Source organism: Petromyzon marinus, chromosome 13 (assembly GCF_048934315.1).
Source record: "Petromyzon marinus isolate PM22_M1 ecotype Great Lakes invasive population chromosome 13, UKy_Petmar_22M1.pri1.0, whole genome shotgun sequence".
In the NCBI taxonomy this organism is placed as follows: domain Eukaryota; kingdom Metazoa; phylum Chordata; class Hyperoartia; order Petromyzontiformes; family Petromyzontidae; genus Petromyzon; species Petromyzon marinus.
In genome coordinates, this window is record NC_133679.1 from 166,604 (window position 1) to 189,070 (window position 22,467).

A 22,467-nucleotide genomic window follows, 5' to 3' on the forward strand; every position below is an offset into this window, starting at 1 on the left:
GAAGTGTTTCCCAATAACCCAGCACGGGGGCAGTCTGTGTGGCAGCTGCTGTTGCTGCTGTGGGACTCGTGTGGAGGTGGGACTCGGGAGCGCAGGGCCCGCGTGTGTCCCCGAGATGTGTGAGGGTAGGACCACGCGGGGCCATGCCGGTGCTCTGTGGCTGTCGCTGCTGCTGTCCCTCGTGTGTGGTGGGGCATCATCGGACCTCAAGATCTGCTCCTTCAACATTCAGACGTTTGGCCAAGCCAAGGCATCCAAGCCCCACGTGATGGAGATCATCGTAAAGGTCAGATCCAGGAGTTGCATAATGGTTAAAATACTCAACTCCTAGGCTTATTGTTCCTCTGTGGTCGATAAAATATAGACTGCTTTGTGGAATTTCTACTACTGGGTTCAGGGCTTTAAATAGGAGATGAGCTCCAATCCCTCAATGCTCGTTTGAGCAGCAAAAACTTTCATATTAAAAAAAGGTATTGTAACACGGTAGATGAGGATAAAAATGAGTGCATATGCTAAACTGACTTGTCGCGTAACATTTGAGTAAAACTCGGTGGCATGATGCACTGGGAGCAGAGGCAGGAATCGTTTGCAATGTGCAGTGCCCCCAGCCCTAGTGTGCGCTGAGGCGTGACAAAAACAGGTCCCTGCAGGGTGGGCTGGTAGGACAAGTCTCTGCGCTGTCTATTGCTGATTTTACACCCAACAGCACGAGATTTCACTTTGTTAAAGTATTGAAAGGGGACGGACACATTAATCTATTGCAGGCTGGTACACTCAGTTTACAACTTCGTTCCTACCAGTAAAAGTCCGTGCAATCGAGCTATTATGGGCTCGAGCATGGGTTCGCGATTATGTGATTTAGCGTGGGTTTGAGTATGGGATCTGGCATGGGTCAAGCATGGAACTGGAATCGCAATTATTTACATCGATTTGTTTTTACAACTCCTTACATGGGCAAGGGAACGTTCAGGATAACATATATTTGGGCATGACACATCTACTTTACATGATGATCATAAATAGGCCTCATTATTGCAAGGACTCATTATCTTGCTCCAGCGCCTCCACTCTGTGTTGTGGCGATTGGGAGCCGCAGTCAAGAGACGCGATATGCGATGGAAACGTGAAATTTCCACCACTTGCTCAGGGCCACCAGGAGAGATAGGCACTGCCCCAGTGCTCATGTAGCCCTGAAGATGTTGTTGAGAAATGGATGAGCAAACGTGGAGCCCATTCCCCTCTCTCCATGTCTGTGATAGATCATATCTCGGTGTGACGTCACACTCGTGATGGAGATCCGGGACTGCAAGAACTGTACACTCCCTCGCCTTATGGAGCAACTCAACAAGTGATGTCTCTCTGTTCTCTCGAGTATTTGTGTTTGTTACACAACGCACTCTGGGGCCGTGACAAGGTCCAGCGGTCGCCGCTTGTTGCAGAGGTTCGCGGTTCGAATCTGGCAGGCCGCCCCAGTTCATACTTCGGTTGTACAAACCAGAACATACACAGTCTGCTTCACAATGGTGGTTAATGATTGTCCGACGGCATTGCAAACGAGTAGGCAATTGTGTGCCTGCGTCATGGTTCAAATTTTACAAGTTCGAAACCTGCTCAGGACGATTGATGTTGGGGGGTGAGTGTAAGACCTCACTTTGGGGAGTGGGGGGGGACAAGGGAAATGGCTGACATGGTGTGAGTAGAGTTACTGCGCGGTGTTGGGAGGGCATAAGTCGTGTGAATACTTCACAGTTTGAGCTATGTTGATTGTTACATTCATAGTGAGACCCATGAGCTCGTAGTGGTATCTTCCTCACACGCCACTGCCCCCATATACATCCTTGCTGGTCTCGGCACCGCCGAGGTTCGTACAACGGCGAGCGGCGTGTCCACCGCACGGCCACAGTCCGGTGCTCGTGAGATGGGTGGACAGACACTGTGTCCACTGCGGGTGCCCTCAATGTACGAATCTGATTGCAGCCAGCACAGGGGGCATCCCTACTCCTACGTGGCGAGCAAGCGCCTGGGACGGGGCTCGTACAGGGAGCAGTACGCGTTCGTTTACCGGTGAGTGACGGCAAGACCGAGCGTGTGACGGATTTAAAACCAGATATAGCCGACATCTGTTCTTTCTTTATATAATGCTCACACAAGGATATGTCAGCGTAATCCAGTTATGAACTCACCTAAATCGGTTTAGTTTCAATTTGCAAAACTATCACTGATTTGCTCCCCTTTATGAGATAACTAACGGACCCGAAGTGTACTCCGTGGCAGGGTGCAGTGCCGTGACCCAAGTGCGGCTTCTCTCGAGTCATGCGGCGCTCTCCCACATGTTTACGTTCCATTGACCTCTACAGGGTTAAGCCACAATTGCCAGCGTCACGCTGTGCTGACTCAGCCACTCGTTCGTTTGGCATCAATGGAACCGCACTCGCCCCACAACTACGACACTTAGCCGTTGTTGTGTAATGTGCCCCAAGCTTATCTGTCAAAAACACATGACGTACACTCAACAAAACAACTCCACATGTACAAGAAGCAATCATAATCAGTGCGTGCTATACGGAAGAAGGGCCACTGACAAAATGCAATGGAACATGAGTGCACGCTGGTCAATAAGTTGTCAAGCTTCGTGGCGTTGACACGTAGTAGGAGCGAGTCGGATTGTGATGTATGGAGACGGCGTGGGGGAGCCGTGGATAGACGATGACGACGACGCAGTTCACGAGAACCTCACGCAGCCCTCGTGTGCTCTCTCGTTGTCCAGGAGCAACCTGGTGAAGCTGCGTGACTCCCACCAGTACAAGGAGAACGACGCGCAGGGGCCCTGCGTGTTTCTCCGCGAGCCCTTCTCGGTGCGTTTCCACTCACCCAAGACAGGTAATGACCCCGCGGGGTTATCAGGGCACACGGGGTCACCTTCAGCACACGCGTCTGCAATGCAGTGTTGCAGCGCAGCGCGACCTGACCTGCACCTGACCTGCAAATGACAAGCCCCCACGTGTGTATGGCTGCATGTAAATCATATAATTACGCGTCTTCACACAGGAAAGCCTCACTGAGTGGACTCTATTTTCGTGTAAGTCCTGCAATTTGCAGTAGGAGGCGATGATTGCTAGGTGTTTACCAATTAAGTAATTTGCTAGTAATTTGTCAAATGTGTACAGTGACACCAACACACCGATATATATGTGTACCGTGAATTGTATGTATTTTGAACTTCATTCGCATCATACGTTGCCAACCGTGCTGATCGGAGCTGCGGTATCCTACTTGTATTCAAATGGCGTCACGGGATCTGTATCTTTCACTGTGAAGCAGATGTCACGTATGTATGGTTAATACAACCACGCAGTTAACCAGGGCAACCTTCCGGATATGTACCGCAAGCCTCTGCAGCCAAGCGGTGAACGCATTCCGGCTGGTCCGTGCCCGTGCTCTCCGTGCTGCTCGTGAGCGCCCTGCTTGTTGTGTCAGCGGTGCAGGATCTGATCCTGGTGGGCCAGCACACCTCGCCAAAGAGCGCCGTGTCGGAACTGCAGAAGCTGCATACCGTGTTTGAGGAAGTTGTGCGGCTCTGGGGAAACCAGGTAACGTCTAACACACACGCGGATCGACAGTCGGTCACACCAACACACATCCCTTACACAGGACACGCACACCCTGTCGGCCCACTCTCAACTCACCTACACAGAGGATACTCAACATGCGGTCACACTCACTCTCCTACTCAACCATTACACAGACGACACCATGCCACTGAGACAATATGAGGAGCGATATTCACCGACATTGGCTGGATGGGAAGCCACCAAGCGTGTTGGTTTGGCTTAGGCCACACGGTGGGCTGTACTATACTTCTTTGCTCCCACGTCTATGCTCCCAGCCTTTATCAACCAGCACTGACCAGCGTGACGAAGTATGGTCAAATAATCCCCGCGATTATCACGGCATGAGGAGGCCCTCATCCAGTAGTGGATGGCAGATGGCTACACGGTGCATTGTCATTGCCCTTGTGACGGTGCCGCTGCCATGGCGCGATTACTGGCCCGCAGAACGTGATGCTGCTGGGAGACTTCAACGCCGCCTGCGGCTACGTCTCGGCCACCAACTGGTCCCACGTGCGCATTCGGGACCCGTCGTTTCACTGGGCGATCGGGGACGATGTGGACACCACTGTGAACAAGAACACGGATTGCGCCTACGACCGGTACGCGCGGCGCCTCGACCCACGGCGGCACGGACCGCGGACCTCCTCCCGCAAACAGAGCGGGGGGAGGAGGAGGAGGCTTTGTTTTTGTGAAACACAGGGGCTGAGCACAGGCCCAAGTCGTCAAGCGGCCAGCAACAGACGGCACGATTTTATTTGATTCGCGATGTTTTAGAGCCCTTCCACGGATGGACCAACACGATTTCCATCTGTCACAGAGACAGCACGTGGCAGGTTGACGCCTGCTATGTTCTGTATGGGTGCACCCATAATGATCAGATATATGATCGTTCAGAAACGTTAATAATCTAACATTTATTTTATTGCAACTTGAGAACCCATTAAAACAACAACAAATGTTTTTGCAAGGGAGACCAGAAACAAATTAGAGAATGCACTCGTATTAGGGTTGTTATACGACAGCGTCAACTGTCTCATTATTTATTACCGGTTCGGAAAGTCAAGAACCGTTAACCGATTCCTGTGGAATGTCAGGAATGAATGCACCGATTGGCTCGCGCGAATGTACAAACGGCACGGCGGTCCAAGTCACCGCGTGGTACGTTTGTCCTCATTTCCCGGTTATGTAAAGATGTAACTGCCGCACCGGGCTGTGGTGTCAAACTTGCGGCCTCTGGATTGCAAGTCATGTGCGCTGCTCTCCCGAACACTGTGGCAGCTCCATTAATTTATCAGTTAAAATCTAAAAAAAATATTTTTTTCGCGAAACATGTGTATGTGCGGCAAACTGGTTTTAGACAATGTGGTTACTGCTTATAAAAACAAAGATGTGAACAGCCCATATACGGTCCAGATGGAAGATATCGCTGAAAACATCAGGCCAAGAGGAGTAGAGGTTCTAGCGGTGGCCATGGAATGTGTACATTTGAGATCGGCCTTCACAGCTGGGCATCGTCAATCAGCTGTCATTGTGTACTGCCGTTGTTCACTATCAGTAGTGGACGGATTAAATCGGTTAGTTGCAGTTGCAAATGCAGGTTTTAGATTTTGAGCCTTAGGCATTTTAATAATTTTAAAGTTCATAACATTTCAACATTGTTCAGTTGCCCAGCTTAGCGTATGAGACAGGGAGACAGAAGAGAGACAGGAGCAAGACAAGAGCGAGTTGGATACAGAACAGACGGCAGAGGTACAAGGGAGAGAGACTAAACAGATGTAGATGTAAGCCTTATGAAGGAAGTCCTGTGTGAGGGAACGGTGCATGATAATGCTAATTGTGGAGATCTCGTCAGGGTTACACTCAGGGCACGGTTGTTAATTTAAAGCATTTACAGCAAATTGACGACCACTGTAAATAAAAAAATTCAGATCAAAGAGGCAGAATAACAAATGGAGCCTTACATCTGCAGACACCAAACTGACACTGTCCAGAGCAGACATGGGCAAAGTACGGCCCCCGGGCCGTATACGGCCCGTTGGGCTTTTTAATCCGGCCCGTCGAACAATGTCCAAATATTATTATTCAATTAAATTTTACCTTTCTCCTGTAATACCCCAATTTCCCCATTAGATGGCGCACTTTGCCTTGCAAATAAATGCTTTGCTACCTGTTAAAGGCCAAATCCTTTCATGTAATGATTTTTACATGTCATTTATATTAGTTCACACAAACACTCCATCCATCTGTTCCTGGCCCGGCCCCTCTGTCAAATTTTAGAACCCATTGTGGCCCGCGAGTCAAAAAATTTGCCCACCCCTGGTCCAGAGGCTTCACCTTCACCTCCGTGTCTCCCGCTATTTGTCTGCCTACAGACTCAGGCTTGTGCAGAGGAATCAACACTTGTGCGCTATCGGTAATTTGGTGGGTAGCTGTTTTCGTTTTGCGTATTCAATGACAGAATCGTGGTGCACGGGACGGAGTTACGCAGTGCGCTGGTTGCTGGATCTGCGAGGGCGTTCAACTTCCAGAAGAAGTATGGACTCAGCAATGAGAAGGTTGGCATCCAATGCGGGTCGCTTGCCCATGCAAGCAAGGGCAAAGCACAAAGGGGCTTCCCCTCGCCAGCAATGTCGTGTACCACGGCTCTGTACTGTCTCCGGAGACCACCTGCTGAGTGACGGCTGGGTGGATGAAGGAATTTAACGCTGCGTCAATGCCAAGTCGACACCTCCGAGATCCCGGGTTCCATTCGGGCAGCCGTCCACAATTGGACTGGGTTCTCAAGAGTAGAGAGTTGGTGGTCTCACCATGGTCACCATTGAGTGCACACATTTTTTCTAAACTAATATTAAGAATCAAATTTAGATTTTATATGCTACAAACTCTTTTGTAGAAGACATAAACTACAGTATATAAAAGGTGGGCCTCTGGTGTGGGCACAGTGGTCGATTGAAGTAGCTTAAAAGTCATTGTGCGATGCCATGAGAGTTCGGAGTGGAGATGTTTGTAATGTGTGATACGATGCTGATAGCACAATGCAAATTAGGATGAATAATTTATTTTCCAAGAACGTTATTTAAAAATGCCACGTGAATATGCGTGTGTGTATACATATGTAGAGGTGTTACGGGAGGGGGACACGCGGTTGTAGGGCGGTGGCCACAAACACGTCCGCTACGGCCACCACCCTGGGGGGCTGTGGGGGATGCTGTGGATCTCTCCCAGCCCCACCCCTCAGAGAGGGACTGTATAAAAGGTGGGACCCGGAGAGCTGAGGGGCAGTTCGACTCAAGCAAGATGAAGAGCCAGTAAAGAAAGAAGATCGATTAGCTAGACCCTGGAACTCCTTTGGCCCGCTGTCCTTTTGAGGGCCAGGCAAAGCAAGCCAGGGTGTGACACCAGAGCCGCGAGGCCCTGTGTTCTTCTGAGGGCCGGGCTCGTGTGGCTGGTGATCGGGACCTGCGCCGAAGCTGGGCCAGGTCAGATAGCCTCCTGAGGACTAGGATAGAGGGAACCAGGGAGCTGGCGTGGGCTAGAGCTTGGGGAACGTTCCCTCTGTAGAGTATGGGTGAAGAGGCCGTTACCTCTTCAAGTATCAGATTCGCCACTGTAATTGAAGTGTTTGTAATAAATACGTGTTGCCTCCAAAGAACAGTCTCCGACGTCAATAAGGCCACTACACATGTGCCACAAAATTACTGACATTTTAAATGTAATTTTCAATGTCGATAAGTTTACAGCCGATCCCCGATATTCCACATCTCAGATTAGCACGGTGCAAAACAAGTGCAACATACATACATACAACTACTTTGGCCCTATCACGGTGAGAACCAACCAGGCAAATGATTAGCTGTGTCGCAACTTTCGATAACGACATTATCCACATCCTACATCAATGTGGGTCATCAAATATTTTTGCCATAAAACACTCCACTCTCTCCATTTCTATCTCAGTGATAGAGTCCTTGTTGAGAGGGTAGAAGACTTCTCTGACATGAACAGTGTGTTTATTGCCTCAGGCCAATCCGCATCTCATAAATCCTGGTTCATCCATGTTTCCCTGCATGAGGAGCCTACAGATACGAATAGATTTCGATAAAGTCCCATCAGTGGATTTCTCCAAAAGGTGAGTCTGTGTTGGCTGGGCCATGTAGCCCATGTGTCGCATCAGCTTGAAAGGTTAGGATGATCAGACGGCTAAACAGGTGTGGTATGGGCTAAAAAAGAGATAGGCTGATGTGGTATAGAGGGACATGGAGCTGAAAGAACTTACCCAAATTTGGTTCCAGAGGTGTAAAGATCGGCCTCTGTGCAGGGGGTTCGTGACATTTGCTCATGGGCAGCTGGAGGCAGCCACTGTTCAGCAATAATGAGAGGCAGAAGAATGACACAACAATGATCAGAGCGCCGGGCAGCTAAAACCCAGCAAGGTGGCACAGTGGGGAGAGGGCAGGTGGTGCACCTGCCAGTCACCTGAGGCACTCAACCCATAACATCTGGGCCTGCCCCGTGACCTCCCAGCGATCGTTGATACTTCATGTGATGGCCTCAAAGTATACTACACCTTAGGCATACTTAGTGGAGAATGCGGCTGTTGTTGTGTAATGTAAAACTCGCCACTGTGATCCCGAACTCTAGACTATCATGTTGTGTACTTTGTGGTGGTGCTGTGTGCTCAGGCCCTGGAGGTGAGTGATCACTACCCCGTGGAGGTAAAGCTGAAGGTTCCGGTGCATCATCACGAGCTCTGATCGCTTCCCAACCGCCTTGCCAACTCACAAAGCCGTTATTAACTTAACACTCAGCTCTTGGGAAGCTTTTCGGATGGGAATGAAACATTAAATTAGCTAAGAAACCCTGAAAAATCAAGCATCGTGTCATTAAACCTGAAAAAAATAACTTTATGTAAACAACATAGAGCCGGATTGAATATGAAAATTATCGGCTCGACAATTCCGTAATGTTGCTTTGTAAGTGACCACCTGTGTGAACAAGACAAATGGTCAGAGGCCTATTCTTTGCGCAGATAGTTTAGGGTGATATTGTAATACTGCTTTGCAATGGTTTTAACCAGATGCATAGATAAAGAATGGCATTCTAGCACAGCGGAGCGACGAGAGGGATGTGTGCAATTCTAGAGCTGTACCCTCGGCGCTCCAGATAAATCTGCAGAAAAATCTGCACAGTTTCACCCACCGGCGTGCTGCTGCCTCGAACCCGGGCTAGAACAGGACTCTGGGCCTCGTCCATAAATAAAATATGTTAGAGATTATTTGTGTGTTTTGTATTGCTACATATGTGTGTAAGACTTTTAAGGGGAAAATGTTGCCGTTTTGCTGTGGCTCTGCAGTGAGTCTGGTAGCTCAACCCATCTCAAGACTGGCTCCGGAGCAGCTCCACATGGCTGCTCCAGCTACTTCCAATACGCAGGGTATATATGTTGAGCTTCTTTCTTACCGTACGTAACCAACTGTGCTAATCACAGGTGCAGTGAGAATATATCCTTCACAGGATGGGCATGATCTTATATAAGCTACACAATACAAAGACGGTTACTACGTCGCGCGCATTCGGATGCGCTTCCCGCGGACTTTTGGAATGCTCTTCCAACATTAGGACGCCATAAGAGCTGTGCACTTTTAAATCATCTCGATTGAAAACTAATTTCTTTAGAATGTATTGTTGTGTTTAGTGTGTTGTCCTCCCCCCGCACCTCTGATTAGCACGGTTGGCTACGTACGGTGCGAAAAAAGTTAAATCAACATATATACAATGACCCGTGTAAACAGTACAATCAGGCGAATGTGTTTCAGAGTACAAGAATGTGACATCTGATCTTAATATTTTAACAGATTAATTCAGACCCATGGGTGGTGATATATGTGGCCCAGCGAGGTTCTTGGAGCGTCCTGCTACGCTTTGGCCCCCGCATTGAGAGGTCGAGGTGCAGTGCGAAGACAAACGTGGTGGCAGCGATGTCGTAATCCGCCGTTTAATATAAATTCCAAAACGTGATACATGCATCGGATTTCAGGCGTTCTTATAACGACACGCATATCAATATCTAATCCCCGTGCTCCACACACTGAATCGCACGTTTTAGTATTTATTTAATAAACTATGCAAATTATATGCTGACAAGTTCATTCACGAAAGACTCGTGGGTGACGGACACAGAAACTGCACAATGACAACGGCCTGCTGCACCATGCCGCTCCAGGTCCTGCTGTGCGCTTTGTGCAGAGTGGAACGCACGGGCAGCACCAAGGCTCTGCGTACGCCTCGGCTCTTTGTGTTTGTGCTGATCCACCGCCAGATTATCTTAAATACAGTACAGCATCCACTGCCCCCTAAATACCCAGCTGCTAATCACACACCGAACCTGTAGCTAATGCTCTGCTAATCGTCACCCTCGGGGTCTGCTCACAGTCGCCCTCCAGGCTCCCTCCTCCCTCGCTCCTCTGGCCATCACTTAAGGCTCGGCGTTGTCAGCCCTAATCAGGCATTAACCGAACGCGGTTTTTGTAACAAGGCTGTCGCGACCGGATCCGCCACTCGGCACCGGCCCATCTGTTGAGAGGCGCTTCTTGTCTGCGTGGAGCTGCGTGGTGAGTTGATAACCTGCGTCATCATCACGATCACGGCATTGTGCGCCACACGGCCATCGAGTGTTTGTGGGTGTCAACACTCTGGGTGACAGTCCTTGCACCAGAGCAGACATTAGTGCCACCTGCGCTGGTGAATAAGTGATATCCTGCTCAAATGAGCATTGAGGCGGTGCTCTCATTTCTCGTTTCAGCCCTGAGCAACGTAATGATTGAGCCGCTCGCTCTCCATGATTGTGAACATGGCCCCTGATTGTGAGCACGTCGACAGATGTACCACCTGATTCAGAGGCTTTCACCTTTGTCATCCTGCAAAGGGCGGAGTTGACTTCTCCAAGTTGAACATCCTCCTCGTCCTCAGTGTTGCTCTGATTGCCGAAGTACTTCTACTAATTTATATTTATCGCGGGTTACGGTGTCATCATTTTCTGTGTGCGAACATTTGTGACTTAGCAATCATCGACCTTTTTCAATAATCGATTTTTTCCCTCCATTGCTCACCATGCGACCCTTGCCAAAGGTGCTTTGTGTTGTGTTCTCAGAGTTATTTTCTCATTCGTTTTCCCATCGCTTTACAGAGTGCTGTGCATTCCATCTCTAGTTTTGCATCGACAACTCTACAATTTTCCGCTTTCTGCTTTCTTTACGGTTTCATACCATTTGTTCTCCGCTTGCTTTCTAACTTCATTCTCTGTCAATCGCTACTTTAGTATTTAATAAAGATTAAAGTGGTGACACCAGTTTCATCAATTTTATTGTTGCTGAGAGCGAACTACCTATTGACATCAATGTTTTATGTGCACAATCTTGGTTGCGCCTCCAATCAGTGTTGCCTCCCTCTCTCGATTTGTGGAAGTGCAACTTGTATGCAACCGATCCATATAATCACTGCCTCCATTGAGTCAGTTGAGGGCAGAGACGCCTGGCACAGTAGGGGACACAGGCGGTGCATCTGCCAGTCATCTCAGTCAACCCCGAGCACCTGGCTCTGTCTCGTGACCTCCTGCTAGCGGGCGTTCGATACATTACGTGGCCTTAAAGTGCACCTAGCCTGGAACAAGCGCCATTGTGACGTCACCGCCACTTAGTGGCGAATGGCGGTTGTTTGTGAGAATAAACCTCACGTCGTTGCTATTCCCACCATTTGGGCTCCTTCACGTTCTGGACTTGTCGGTGTTCGCATCTTCATGTCTCGGATGCATTCTCAATCCTCTCGCCGATCCCAAACGCACAAACCATGATCTCGTCTCGGTTCCTCTTGCTGATATTTGCACTGAAGTGTCCCATGACATTGGCGTCGTGCGTTTTGCTGTCATTGAGACGTTTGTCAATCTCTTGACATATTTTCTTGAATAAACCAATGACTGTCATTTACCATTGTGCTCGATGAAAGAGCATTGATTCAGTCATCCAGGTTCTCACAAACCCAGGACTAAATATAGCATATAAATAATAAATAAACGCGCAGAGCAGCCACACTGAGATTACATGAAGAACCAATATGCTAACAATGTGACACACCTGCGCCACAGTTGTTCACAATAGAATGAGAATGTTTTCCAAAATATTGGATTGGAGAAACAAAGGCATGAATATTGAGAGCACGTGATTCATCTCAGATTTGCGGATGACACCGTCACTGTGACTCCCAATGGCAATGAGCATCAAGAAATGTTACTGGCAGCGAGTAGAGAAGAAAGACATTTATTTTCACCTACGTGACTTTACCCAATAGAACCAAAGAGTAAAGACAAAGGCTTCCAAGTTGGGTTCAGGCTAAATACGAGCAAAAGCCACGTGCAGTCTGAATGGACGATTCATCAAGAGACGCCCACAGCAGAATCAAATAAAATTGGGTAAAACTACTCACCCCCAACTTGCTGCCTCTACTTTTGTGCCAATCATCGACTGAAAAAAATTATATAATAATCACGTGAGTGGAAGATGGGCTCCATGAATCACATCCAATGACAACGGTTGAATCCCGTAACACCACGGTGTGAAATCCAAACTGAACCTCAAAGTGGCTAAGGGTAGTGGGAAATATATATTTTGCTGCTTTAATCCCACGTCTAAGCCTCGAATTCCTACTCCAATCATAAAAGAAAAACACTCGACGCGCCTGGCTTGGCGTGTCGAGCCTGGCCACACCGTTGCCCCACGCCGCCTCCTCACAGTCGGTGGGGCCCAGCTCATCTCTCGCCGCGCCCCTGCAGGGAGGGGCCCCGGGCCGGCCTTGGGGTGCCCAGGCGGCGATGGGCAATTGTTGGGCCAGTCACATGCTATAAGTCACATGCTATAAGTCGCATGCTATAAGTCACATGCTATAAGTCACATGCTATAAGTCACATGCTATAAGTCACATGCTATAAGTCACATGCTATAAGTCACATGCTATAAGTCACATGCTATAAGTCACATGCTATAAGTCACATGCTATAAGTCACATGCTATAAGTCACATGCTATAAGTCACATGCTATAAGTCACATGCTATAAGAATATGTTTGACCCTTTCTGGCAATAAAACAGTTGTGTTAAGATTTTAAAGCAGTTGTGTTGAGATGTTAAAGCAGTTGTGTCAACATGTTAAAACAGTTGTGTCAACATGTTAAAACAGTTGTGTTAACATGTTAAAACAGTTGTGTTAGCATGTTAAAGCAGTTGTGTCAGCATGTTAAAATAGTTGTGTCAACATGTTAAAACAGTTGTGTTAACATGTTAAAACAGTTGTGTTAACATGTTAAAGCAGTTGTGTCAACATGTTAAAGCAGTTGTGTCAACATGTTGAAACAGTTGTGTCAACATGTTAAAGCAGTTGTGTCAACATGTTAAAATAGTTGTGCTAGCATGTTAAAGCAGTTGTGTCAACATGTTAAAGCAGTTGTGTCAACATGTTAAAGCAGTTGTGTCAACATGTTAAAGCAGTTGTGTTAACATGTTAAAGCAGTTGTGTTAATATTTTAAAGCAGGTGTGTCAACATGTTAAAGCATATTGTGTTAAGATGTTAAAGCAGTTGTGTTAACATGTTAAAGCAGTTGTGTCAACATGTTAAAGCAGTTGTGTTAACATGTTAAAGCAGTTGTGTTGAGATGTTAAAGCAGTTGTGTCAACATGTTAAAGAAGTTGTGTCAACATGTTAAACAGTTGTGTTAAGATGTTAAAACAGTTGTGTCAACATGTTAAAGAAGTTGTGTCAACATGTTAAAACAGTTGTGTCAACATGTTAAAGCAGTTGTGTCAACATGTTAAATAAGTTGTGTTAACATGTTAAAACAGTTGTGTTAACATGTTAAAGCAGTTGTGTCAACATGTTAAAACAGTTGTGTCAACATGTTAAAGCAGTTGTGTCAACATGTTAAAACAGTTGTGTCAACATGTTAAAGCAGTTGTGTCAACATGTTAAAAAAGTTGTGTCAACATGTTAAAGCAGTTGTGTCAACGTGTTAAAACAGTTGTGTCAACATGTTAAAGCAGTTGTGTTAGCATGTTAAAGCAGTTGTATCAACATGTTAAAGCAGTTGTGTCAACATGTTAAAACAGTTGTGTTAGCATGTTAAAGCAGTTGTATCAACATGTTAAAGCAGTTGTGTCAACATGTTAAAGCAGTTGTGTCAACATGTTAAAACAGTTGTGTTAGCATGTTAAAGCAGTTGTGTCAACATGTTAAAGCAGTTGTGTCAACATGTTAAAGCAGTTGTGTCAACATGTTAAAACAGTTGTGTCAACATGTTAAAGCAGTTGTGTCAACATGTTAAAAAAGTTGTGTCAACATGTTAAAGCAGTTGTGTCAACGTGTTAAAACAGTTGTGTCAACATGTTAAAGCAGTTGTGTTAGCATGTTAAAGCAGTTGTATCAACATGTTAAAGCAGTTGTGTCAACATGTTAAAACAGTTGTGTTAGCATGTTAAAGCAGTTGTGTCAACATGTTAAAACAGTTGTGTTAGCATGTTAAAGCAGTTGTGTCAACATGTTAAAACAGTTGTGTTAGCATGTTAAAGCAGTTGTGTCAACATGTTAAAGCAGTTGTGTCAACATGTTAAAGCAGTTGTGTTAAGATGTTAAAGCAGGTGTGTCAACATGTTAAAGCAGTTTGTGTCAACATGTTAAAGCAATTTGTGTTAAGATGTTAAAGCAGTTGTGTTAACATGTTAAAGCAGTTGTGTTAATATTTTAAAGCAGGTGTGTCAACATGTTAAAGCATATTGTGTTAAGATGTTAAAGCAGTTGTGTTACCATGTTAAAGCAGTTGTGTCAACATGTTAAAGCAGTTGTGTTAACATGTTAAAGCAGTTTGTGTTAAAATGTTAAAACACCAAACTGAAACCTTTTGCAAGGAACCATGTAACTGCATTAACCACGTGTACTTGTGGTGAACATACAAATAAAAAACATGCAAAGACGATGCATATAATTACTACCGGAGTATGTGTCTTTTGATTGCATGTTCACCACAAGTATTGTGCTTAATGCAGACATGATTCTTTGCAAAGGTTTCTGTTTGGTGATTTACATCTGTTTTATTGCCAGAAAGGGTAAACCCTATTCTTATATTTTAATACTGGCAAGGGAGGTCCCATGACACAGTCATATTCTGTAAACGATTATCTCATTAAAGTGTCATCCTGCACACAAATGTACGCACTGACAAATTTGAGAAACATCCCAGGCGGGACTCTCCATAGAAGTCCGTGAGGCTTTGCTGGATATCGTCGAGTCAAAGTGATTTCCTGATCATCGCCTGTTTACAGACTGGAGCCAGTGGTGCAAAATTCTTCATTACCATTACAGGGGCGAGTCTACCACATTGGACGAACACTGCTGACTTCTCTACAAAGTGGTACTAATTTTAACGATCCCAGAGGAATGATGGGCTGAGTGAATAAAAACCGAGTTATTTAAATCATTATTGGGACTAAGTTGAACACTATCTTAGTGCTGTTAGTACCACTAATGTGTAAATGCAGTCATGTGCCAGTGAATATCGGTGAATGATGATCACAAATAGTGTATGACCGTAATGAATGGTTCAGGGTTTGTATTCTGGCACAGGTAAAACCCATTGAGCAATAAATTGTCATATTCGATGGGGACCTGGTTACATAAACCTGGGTACAGCAAAATACATGGGGGGGGGGGGGGGAAACAATCCAAAAGCAAGTGCACGGTGAAGTACTGAATCGCAAGATCGTGCAGCAACATCATGGTATAGCAAGCACAACATACAATAAGGCTGAAAAAACACATCACATGCAAAAAAACATAACTTAAAGTCTGCAAAACAGAATGATCAATTGCACATACACGTGGAAGAAAATCTGAGTTCACAAAGTCATTTAAAGCAGGACAAGGATGGGAAGGTTTTGATCCCAAATAGTTTCGCCCAGTTAATCTAGAGATTAGGGGTCGCCACACAGAGGGAATTCAAATCAAGTGATAATAAACAGATGAGGAAACCGACTATGGTGATTTTGGAAGTGGTGTCACTATTTGTAATGAGTTCTCGACCTGATATTTTTTTACTTTTGGCACAATGGGAAACCTAACCTTATCCAGATTCCACCGTTTTAGATTGAGTAGCATCTCTGTCACTGGGGGACTGTGTCCCGGTCCACGCAGCGGAGCACAGCGGGCACGTGGCTGGGCATTGGACATGCCGGCACAGCCGTGTTCAATATTTAATCGGGAAAACCCCATGCGATGGGACATCTCGTTTTCATGCGAGCATGTAGTAACACACGTATACACCCATTCGTATACCTAATGACCAGCAACAAACATCGCTTATCAACTTCGTAATAGATAAATTAACACGTTTATTGAATTTAGCAAGGTTCTCAATGTGGGTGGAGGAATCAATGACGTTCATGGGAACAGCAACAGTGGTAGGAGCGAAAAGAAGGTGACTGACCACCGGTGAGTGAGTGATCGGAGTAAAATCGTGAGTTCGTGGACCAGAAATCACCCCAAATGCTTCACTCTGAATTATATCAGGTGCAGGGAAGTAGGAATTGGGTACTCCACCCCAGATGTGGGACAGCAGCAGGATTCCGGCTTTGGCTGAATCTGTCCTTTGTACATTAGCAGTTGTACCGAGCCGCTGTTCTCAATGCACGTGACTCTGAGAATCAAAAGCACTGTTTGCATCCGCTGTGTTTGATTTCAGCAGAAACGTTAATTTCGGAACAGCCACACGGACAACAATCCTCAGCAGCCCCCAACGCATGAGCAGATGTCAGACCAGGCTCACGTTGTGGGCCTGAACGGGCTTACTGGTGAGGCTTGGCTGCACCAGTGTTGTTGATGTTTGTAATGTTTTTCCATTATTGTCTGTGCATGTGTGCCCGAGTGCGTGTGTGCGTGCGTGTATGCGTGTGCGTGCGTGTATGCGTGTGCGTGGCTTGTTCTCCGTCTACATTAATCTGCATGTTTGCAGTTTAAGGACGGGATTTTGCCTAGGGCTTAGCCGTGATATCCAGGGCATCCGATTTGTTGCATCTCACTCATCTGGTATTCTGCTTATGCTGAATGCCCGTGTCCCTCTTGGGTGTCTTCGCAGGTCTAGTTTTGCTCGTGGTCTCTATGCAGTGGCCATGTCGTTAATTGATTGAAAAATACAAGCTCACCTACGCAGACGAAGATTGTAACTGGCATTTTCAATCTGTCGCATGCATCCGGTAATTCACGTCTGTAAATGACGAAACAGCCCCATCACAATAGAAGCACCAGTGGCAGGCGGCTGAATACACGGAGAGATGGCCATCGCCACTGGTTCTCAACCCCTTGAGTTGATGGACTACGACGACAAAATGGCCACGCATTCAGTTCTCATGAACTGGTGGTCTGGATAAGGCTCAGCTTTTTCACAGGCAATGCTGCACTTTATTAAATCAATGTATTCGGTCTTTTTTTAAATCATGGTGGCTGAGCACAAGCTCAAATGCTCAAACCGCCAAGCTGTCAGCAACAAACAGCACGATTCACGTCCCACGTGACGATCACCTGGTTATAATGGGGGTGGTGACACAGCCCAGTGGTAGCGCCTTTACCGCTGCTGCAAAGGCTTGCAGTTCGAGTCCGGCCGCTGCTCCGGTCAATACGGTGGGCACATTAACCGATACAACATGCGCCGTATGCTTCACAGCGGTCGGTGAAGGTCTCATGATGTTATTAAGCAAAGAACAGGCCATTGTGTGCCAGCATCGTGGCCCATGCATGTCTGTGATCCAGAGATAAAATGCGTCGAGATGGCGATTGCGAGCATTTGCCACCCTTGGTGGCAGCGATGATAAATCTGCAGACCGATGGCCACGAGGACTGACACTGGGAACAGAGCTGGGCGGCGTGCGCCGATCCAGGCGAGCGGCGTCCGTGATGGCGCTCGACGCTCCTCGTGTGGCCCCTCCCGCTCCACGCACTAAGCCGTGCGTTTGCAGGTTAAGGCTCGGATTATGCTCAGGGATTAGCCGCGATATCCAGACTGTCAGATTTGTCATCTTTCTCATCCCTTATTTTAGTTACCGTAACCGCAAATGTCTCCTTTGGATATTTTCGATGCCAGTGTCCTAAAAACTCAGTCGAGTTGAATCGATAATGCTCGGGCCCTTTTGAAATCAAATTGGTGTCCATTTTGTGTGGATTTTATCTCTTGGTGCAGGACTGCCAACATCTGATGCGATATCTCGGAGGTAGGTCGGTGATATCCAACTACCTCCGAGATCTTCCGTGTTAGAGTACGCGGGTCGTACTCTAATACGAATGGTTGCATCACTCTGGGAGAGATCCACAAGGATTCTTCATCTATCTCGATTGCTGCGCTCATAATACATGGATCAAGATGTGAATGTGAAAGTAAATTGCTTCTGATTCATATAAATTATTAAACGAATGTTTGATATAGGGTTATGGAACACACATAGTTGTGTAGAAGAGACAGAATAAACGTGGGGGGGAAAACGATGCATAAAATGAGAGATAAAAAAATACTGATAAAAATAACGACCCTAAATTCCAAAAATGCATCGATCACAAGAGAGGTGATCGCGACGAGTCCCGCCAAGGTGGTGGCCTGGCACACGCAGCGACGCGGCTCACGCCAGCCCCGAGTGAAACCCCCACAACGCGACTCTTGCCGTCCGTGCCTTCGGGCCAGGTGCTGCACTGGACCGGCGCCGAGGAAGGGAGGCGATCGAATCCACGTCGAAGAGGGCCCGAAGCATCGGCTCCCCCACAGGTGAACGGCCCCCACTGCCACTCACTCCAATACGAGGCACTCGCAGTCGGAAGGCTGCCAGTTCAGATCCTGGTTGGGGGTTGACTCGGCCCATCATCATTATCATCATCATCATCCCCCGGAGGCCACAAAATGAGTAGCGCTTGTGGGAAAGTCAGTGGTTGTTCTCTGGATAAACTCCCCCCCCCCCCCCCGCCGTAGGAATGTGACATTTGCACCACTGACTCTGCAAGGCTATAAACTGGAGATGAGCACCGACGCTTCAATGCTCATTTGAGCAACAGACAATTGCTCTGCTCCATGTTTAGTGAGACACGCGATGGATGTTGCCGCATGCTCGTCGTGTGTGCGGCGCTCAGAGGGCCTGGCTGAGGGCCCGGCGGGAGATGGCCACGAACTCCCCCCGGGGCAGCGCTTCTCTCGCTGTGTCTCGGTCCTGGGCCGCACCGCCTCCTACCACGAACGCGACCACCACGGACTCCCTCTCCTGCATGAGCAAGGTGCATTCGCTCCCTCCTCACGCGGCGCATCTACTACTAGGGGGAGGGGGGGGGGGGTGACGTGGCTCAGCGGTCGCACCTTCGAATAAGGCAGGCCAGCCTGGTTAATACTGCGTGCCGCTTGCTTCACCTGTGGGCATTAAAGATCCCGCGACGTCATCCAAAGAGGGGTAGGCCATTGTGTGCCGGTGTCCTGGTCCACATTTTAAAAATCACACCCCAAATTAATAAATTGCGATTACACACAGCAGCAGTCATTAATGCACTGCTGGCAGACGAATGCCCACCCCTCATGGCCACTGGAAGGCTTCCCACTGGGTGTACCCTTCGAATGTTAAATGAGATGCAATGTAAGGCGGTTTAAGTTGCTGAGATGTTTATGTAACGTATAAATTAAAATGTAAAAGAATAAACGGTACACAAATAATTCTTCCACGTGCCACCATATGCACGTGCCGTGAGCAGTAGAAGCGACATTGGTGACTTGACGCGATCCGGGCAGCACGAGCACCGCTGACTCCGGGCAGCACGAGCACCGCTGACTCCGGGTGTCGCCGCTGTTTAGCATTTCCAGATTTGGAGCGGTCGTGTTCGTCGTCGGCGCCGTCCTCTCTTGCGTGGGCCCACGATCCCCACGGTCACGACGTGCAGGAGGTCCTAGCGACGGGGCCAATGGGGGCCCGGAGGAAAATGGGGCCCCTGCCTCTACAGCAGCAAGAGCAGCAGCAGTTCCTGCACCAGCCCAGTCTAATTCAGCAGCAGCAGCAACTCCAGCTGAGGCACCAACTTCATCAGCAGCTGCATCAGCATCCGCATGGGCTGTTTGTAGAAAGGTAGCCGCGGCGTGAGGATGCAGCGAAAATAACACCATCTTAAAAGGGAAATGGCCCTTCTTCATAGCACATACTTTTAAAATTATAACATGTGCTATTCAGAAGGACCATTGCCTGAAACGTTGCCTGCTTTATTATTTCCCTCACCAACCCGACCACTCGTGCTTCATGACACCCGGATTGAGATTTAACCATCGATTGAGGTTTAACCATTGATTGAGGTTTAACCATCGATACTTCATCGATACTCCAATGGGTGAGGTCAGAGGGGCTATGCCTCCATAACGAACTCTCAGTAATGAATTAGCAGAGGTTGTGGGTATGGGCACTCCCGCGTGAGGCAGTGCCCCACTTGCTGGTGGCTCCCGGCTCGCTGCATCCTAGTTTCATCAGCGTCGCTGTGTCCCCGTGTCCCCGGGTCTCCGCATCCCCGCATCCTCGTGTCCCCCATGTTCCGCGTCCCCCATTTCCCCGCGTCCCCGTCTTCCTGTCTTCCCGTCCCCATGTCCCCGTCTCCCTGTCTTCCCGTCCCCATGTCTCTGTGCCATCACGTCCCTGTATCCTCATGTCCCCCGTGTCCCCGTGTCTCCGCGTCGAGCAGGCAGATGGCGCACGCGGCGCTGTCGCTGTCCCCGCCGGCGGGCATCCGCTCCGCGCTGGGCGTTGCCCAGCTGCACTCTGACTTTCTGCCCGGGTCACCGCTGTGCCCCACAGCTGCTGCAGCAGCAGCAGCAGGCGAGTGTCTTAATTAAAATTTTACGACAAATGTGTAGTGTTTATAATGACGAATAAACTTCTTATGAGGCACACTCTGTTTATTGTAATGCTTCTCTTACACAGTCCTTAACACACAGAGGGGTATACGGTCCCCTCACCCGATACCCTAAGAAGGTACAGCCTCCGGACTTAGCGGGACCAACACACAGGTCTCTTGCTAACCTAAGGAGGTACAGCCTCCTGTCTTGGCGGGACTTACTCACACGTCTACCGCTAACCTAGAGTCCTCCGGCTGGGACCTAGGGGAGGCAATCTGACCCACCGCTGGCCCGGTGGGTCTTGACCACTGGATACGCCGAGCCTTAGCCCTCAGAAGGGCTGGAAGGCTGGGTCCAGGGTCCTGTCTATCTTCAGCACGGGCTTCGGTCTTCGTGTAGGGAGAGAACTCCCAGCGCTCTGCGCGCTCACCCTTATACCCGTTTGTGGCCAGGTGTAACCAATCCCACATTCCCACGTGGAACTCTCTGATTGGTTCTTACCAAACTGTGGCTACGATCCGCTTCACCTCGTCTGACCCCAACCGTTATTCACACAGAGGTAACGCTGCACTGCCCCTTTGATACCTAGTGGCAATTCAGGTTACTGAACAGTGAGTAGTTAGCACCTCTACAAATGTAAAAAAAAGTGAATTCGAATGAGCCAACTTTTTCATTTATTGATATCTTATGCACTGTGGCTGTTTTTGCTTGATTTTTGTTTGCTTCAGTTTAACACGTAGGCTTTCGCGACCAATATCTATAAGATGTTTTTTGGGTTAAATTGTGTAAATATGTGTCATTATCCCACCACCAGACAAAGCCAATTAGTAAGGTTTGTCACGTAAACAAAACGTGCCAATTAGTTACTACTTCAGCACACCCGCAAGTCTTGGTAGCACATGCCCCGCTAAGACAAAAGGTCTAAGCGCGAAGGCAGTGGCCAAGGGTCGCTGTCCACCAGTGCCAAGAAGTCAGAGAACCAGTACCTCCTCGCCCAATTGGGAGTGACGTGAACCGCCCTGACCCCATCCCTGTGCACCTACTGGAGCACCCTGAAGGGGAAATGGCGGGAACAGATAGGCAAGACCCTGGTCCCATGGACATGTCAGGGCGTCTATGGCGAAAGCCGCGGGCTGACGGTAGTTCAACCACAGATGCAAACCAGTTGGCAGCAGGCAAGCCAAAGTGCTGCATAAGCTGATCAAAACCCACCTGGTGTAGAGACCACGCGCCAGAAGCTAAGGTCTCTGCTTAGCCAGTCGGCGGTGAGGATCTCGGTTCAAGCCAGGTGCCTGGCCATTAGATGAACCCTGTGGGCCTTGACCCAGCTATGAAGGACTCCCTCATGAGAGCATGGTGATGGGAAGACCCATGCCTGTTCACCATGACAACAGCTGTCACGTCACAGCCAGGACCCGCTTGTCTGGGGCTATTGCGCACAGATGGAACAGTGCCAGATGGATCGCGCGGAGGTTGATGACGTTGATCCTGGAGGGATTGTAAGCAGGAGGATCAGGTCCATCTCAACCACAAGCTGCTCGTTGAAGAAGCCAAGAGGCTTCCCCTGGTTGACATTGGCTGGAAGGGCTCACCAGTGGAGGTCCCTGACTGTCTGGAGAGAGGCCTATAGTGCCCGAGACTGGGTCCCATGGAGCCAAAAGACACCACTGCAGGACTCGCATGCATAAGCAGGTCCAAGGGAGGACACTGATTGTGGCAGACAGGTGGCCAAGGAGCATCAGAAAAGACCGGGCCGAGCCACCACGAGTGGTCAACAGAGAATCAACCCAACCCAACATAGCAATCACCATCTCGGGTGTGAAGAAAGCCAAAGCCTGGACAGTGTTGAGGATAGCATCCAAATGCTTTAGGCGTTGCGAGGGGAACAGATAACACTTGGCCCCATTGAAGACAAAGCCATGGGCC

At 48.2% G+C, this 22,467-nt stretch overlaps 2 protein-coding genes across 3 annotated transcripts; both read left to right on the forward strand.

Moving 5' to 3' along the window:
* LOC116942159 (deoxyribonuclease gamma-like) lies at nucleotides 1-8,886 on the forward strand. Of its 2 annotated transcripts, XM_032953771.2 has the most exons (8): nucleotides 3-286; nucleotides 1,260-1,348; nucleotides 1,978-2,064; nucleotides 2,768-2,880; nucleotides 3,478-3,590; nucleotides 4,056-4,210; nucleotides 6,070-6,166; nucleotides 8,294-8,886. In XM_032953771.2, the coding sequence occupies exons 1-8, from the start codon at nucleotides 116-118 to the stop codon at nucleotides 8,363-8,365; spliced, it is 897 nt and encodes a 298-aa protein (XP_032809662.1). In that variant the 5' UTR covers nucleotides 3-115; the 3' UTR covers nucleotides 8,366-8,886. The 2 variants fall into 2 exon arrangements, with proteins under 2 accessions (XP_032809661.1, XP_032809662.1); XM_032953770.2 differs by lacking the exon at nucleotides 8,294-8,886 and having other exon boundaries at nucleotides 1-286; nucleotides 6,070-7,263.
* Nucleotides 8,887-9,007: 121 nt separating this feature from the next.
* Nucleotides 9,008-20,756, forward strand: LOC116942161 (uncharacterized). The gene is made up of 6 exons (XM_076066744.1): nucleotides 9,008-10,222; nucleotides 16,387-16,495; nucleotides 18,373-18,453; nucleotides 18,813-18,953; nucleotides 19,519-19,786; nucleotides 20,388-20,756. Exons 2-6 carry the CDS (start codon nucleotides 16,453-16,455, stop codon nucleotides 20,536-20,538), a joined length of 684 nt encoding a protein of 227 aa, XP_075922859.1. The 5' UTR covers nucleotides 9,008-10,222; nucleotides 16,387-16,452; the 3' UTR covers nucleotides 20,539-20,756.
* The last annotated feature ends 1,711 nt before the right edge of the window (nucleotides 20,757-22,467 follow it).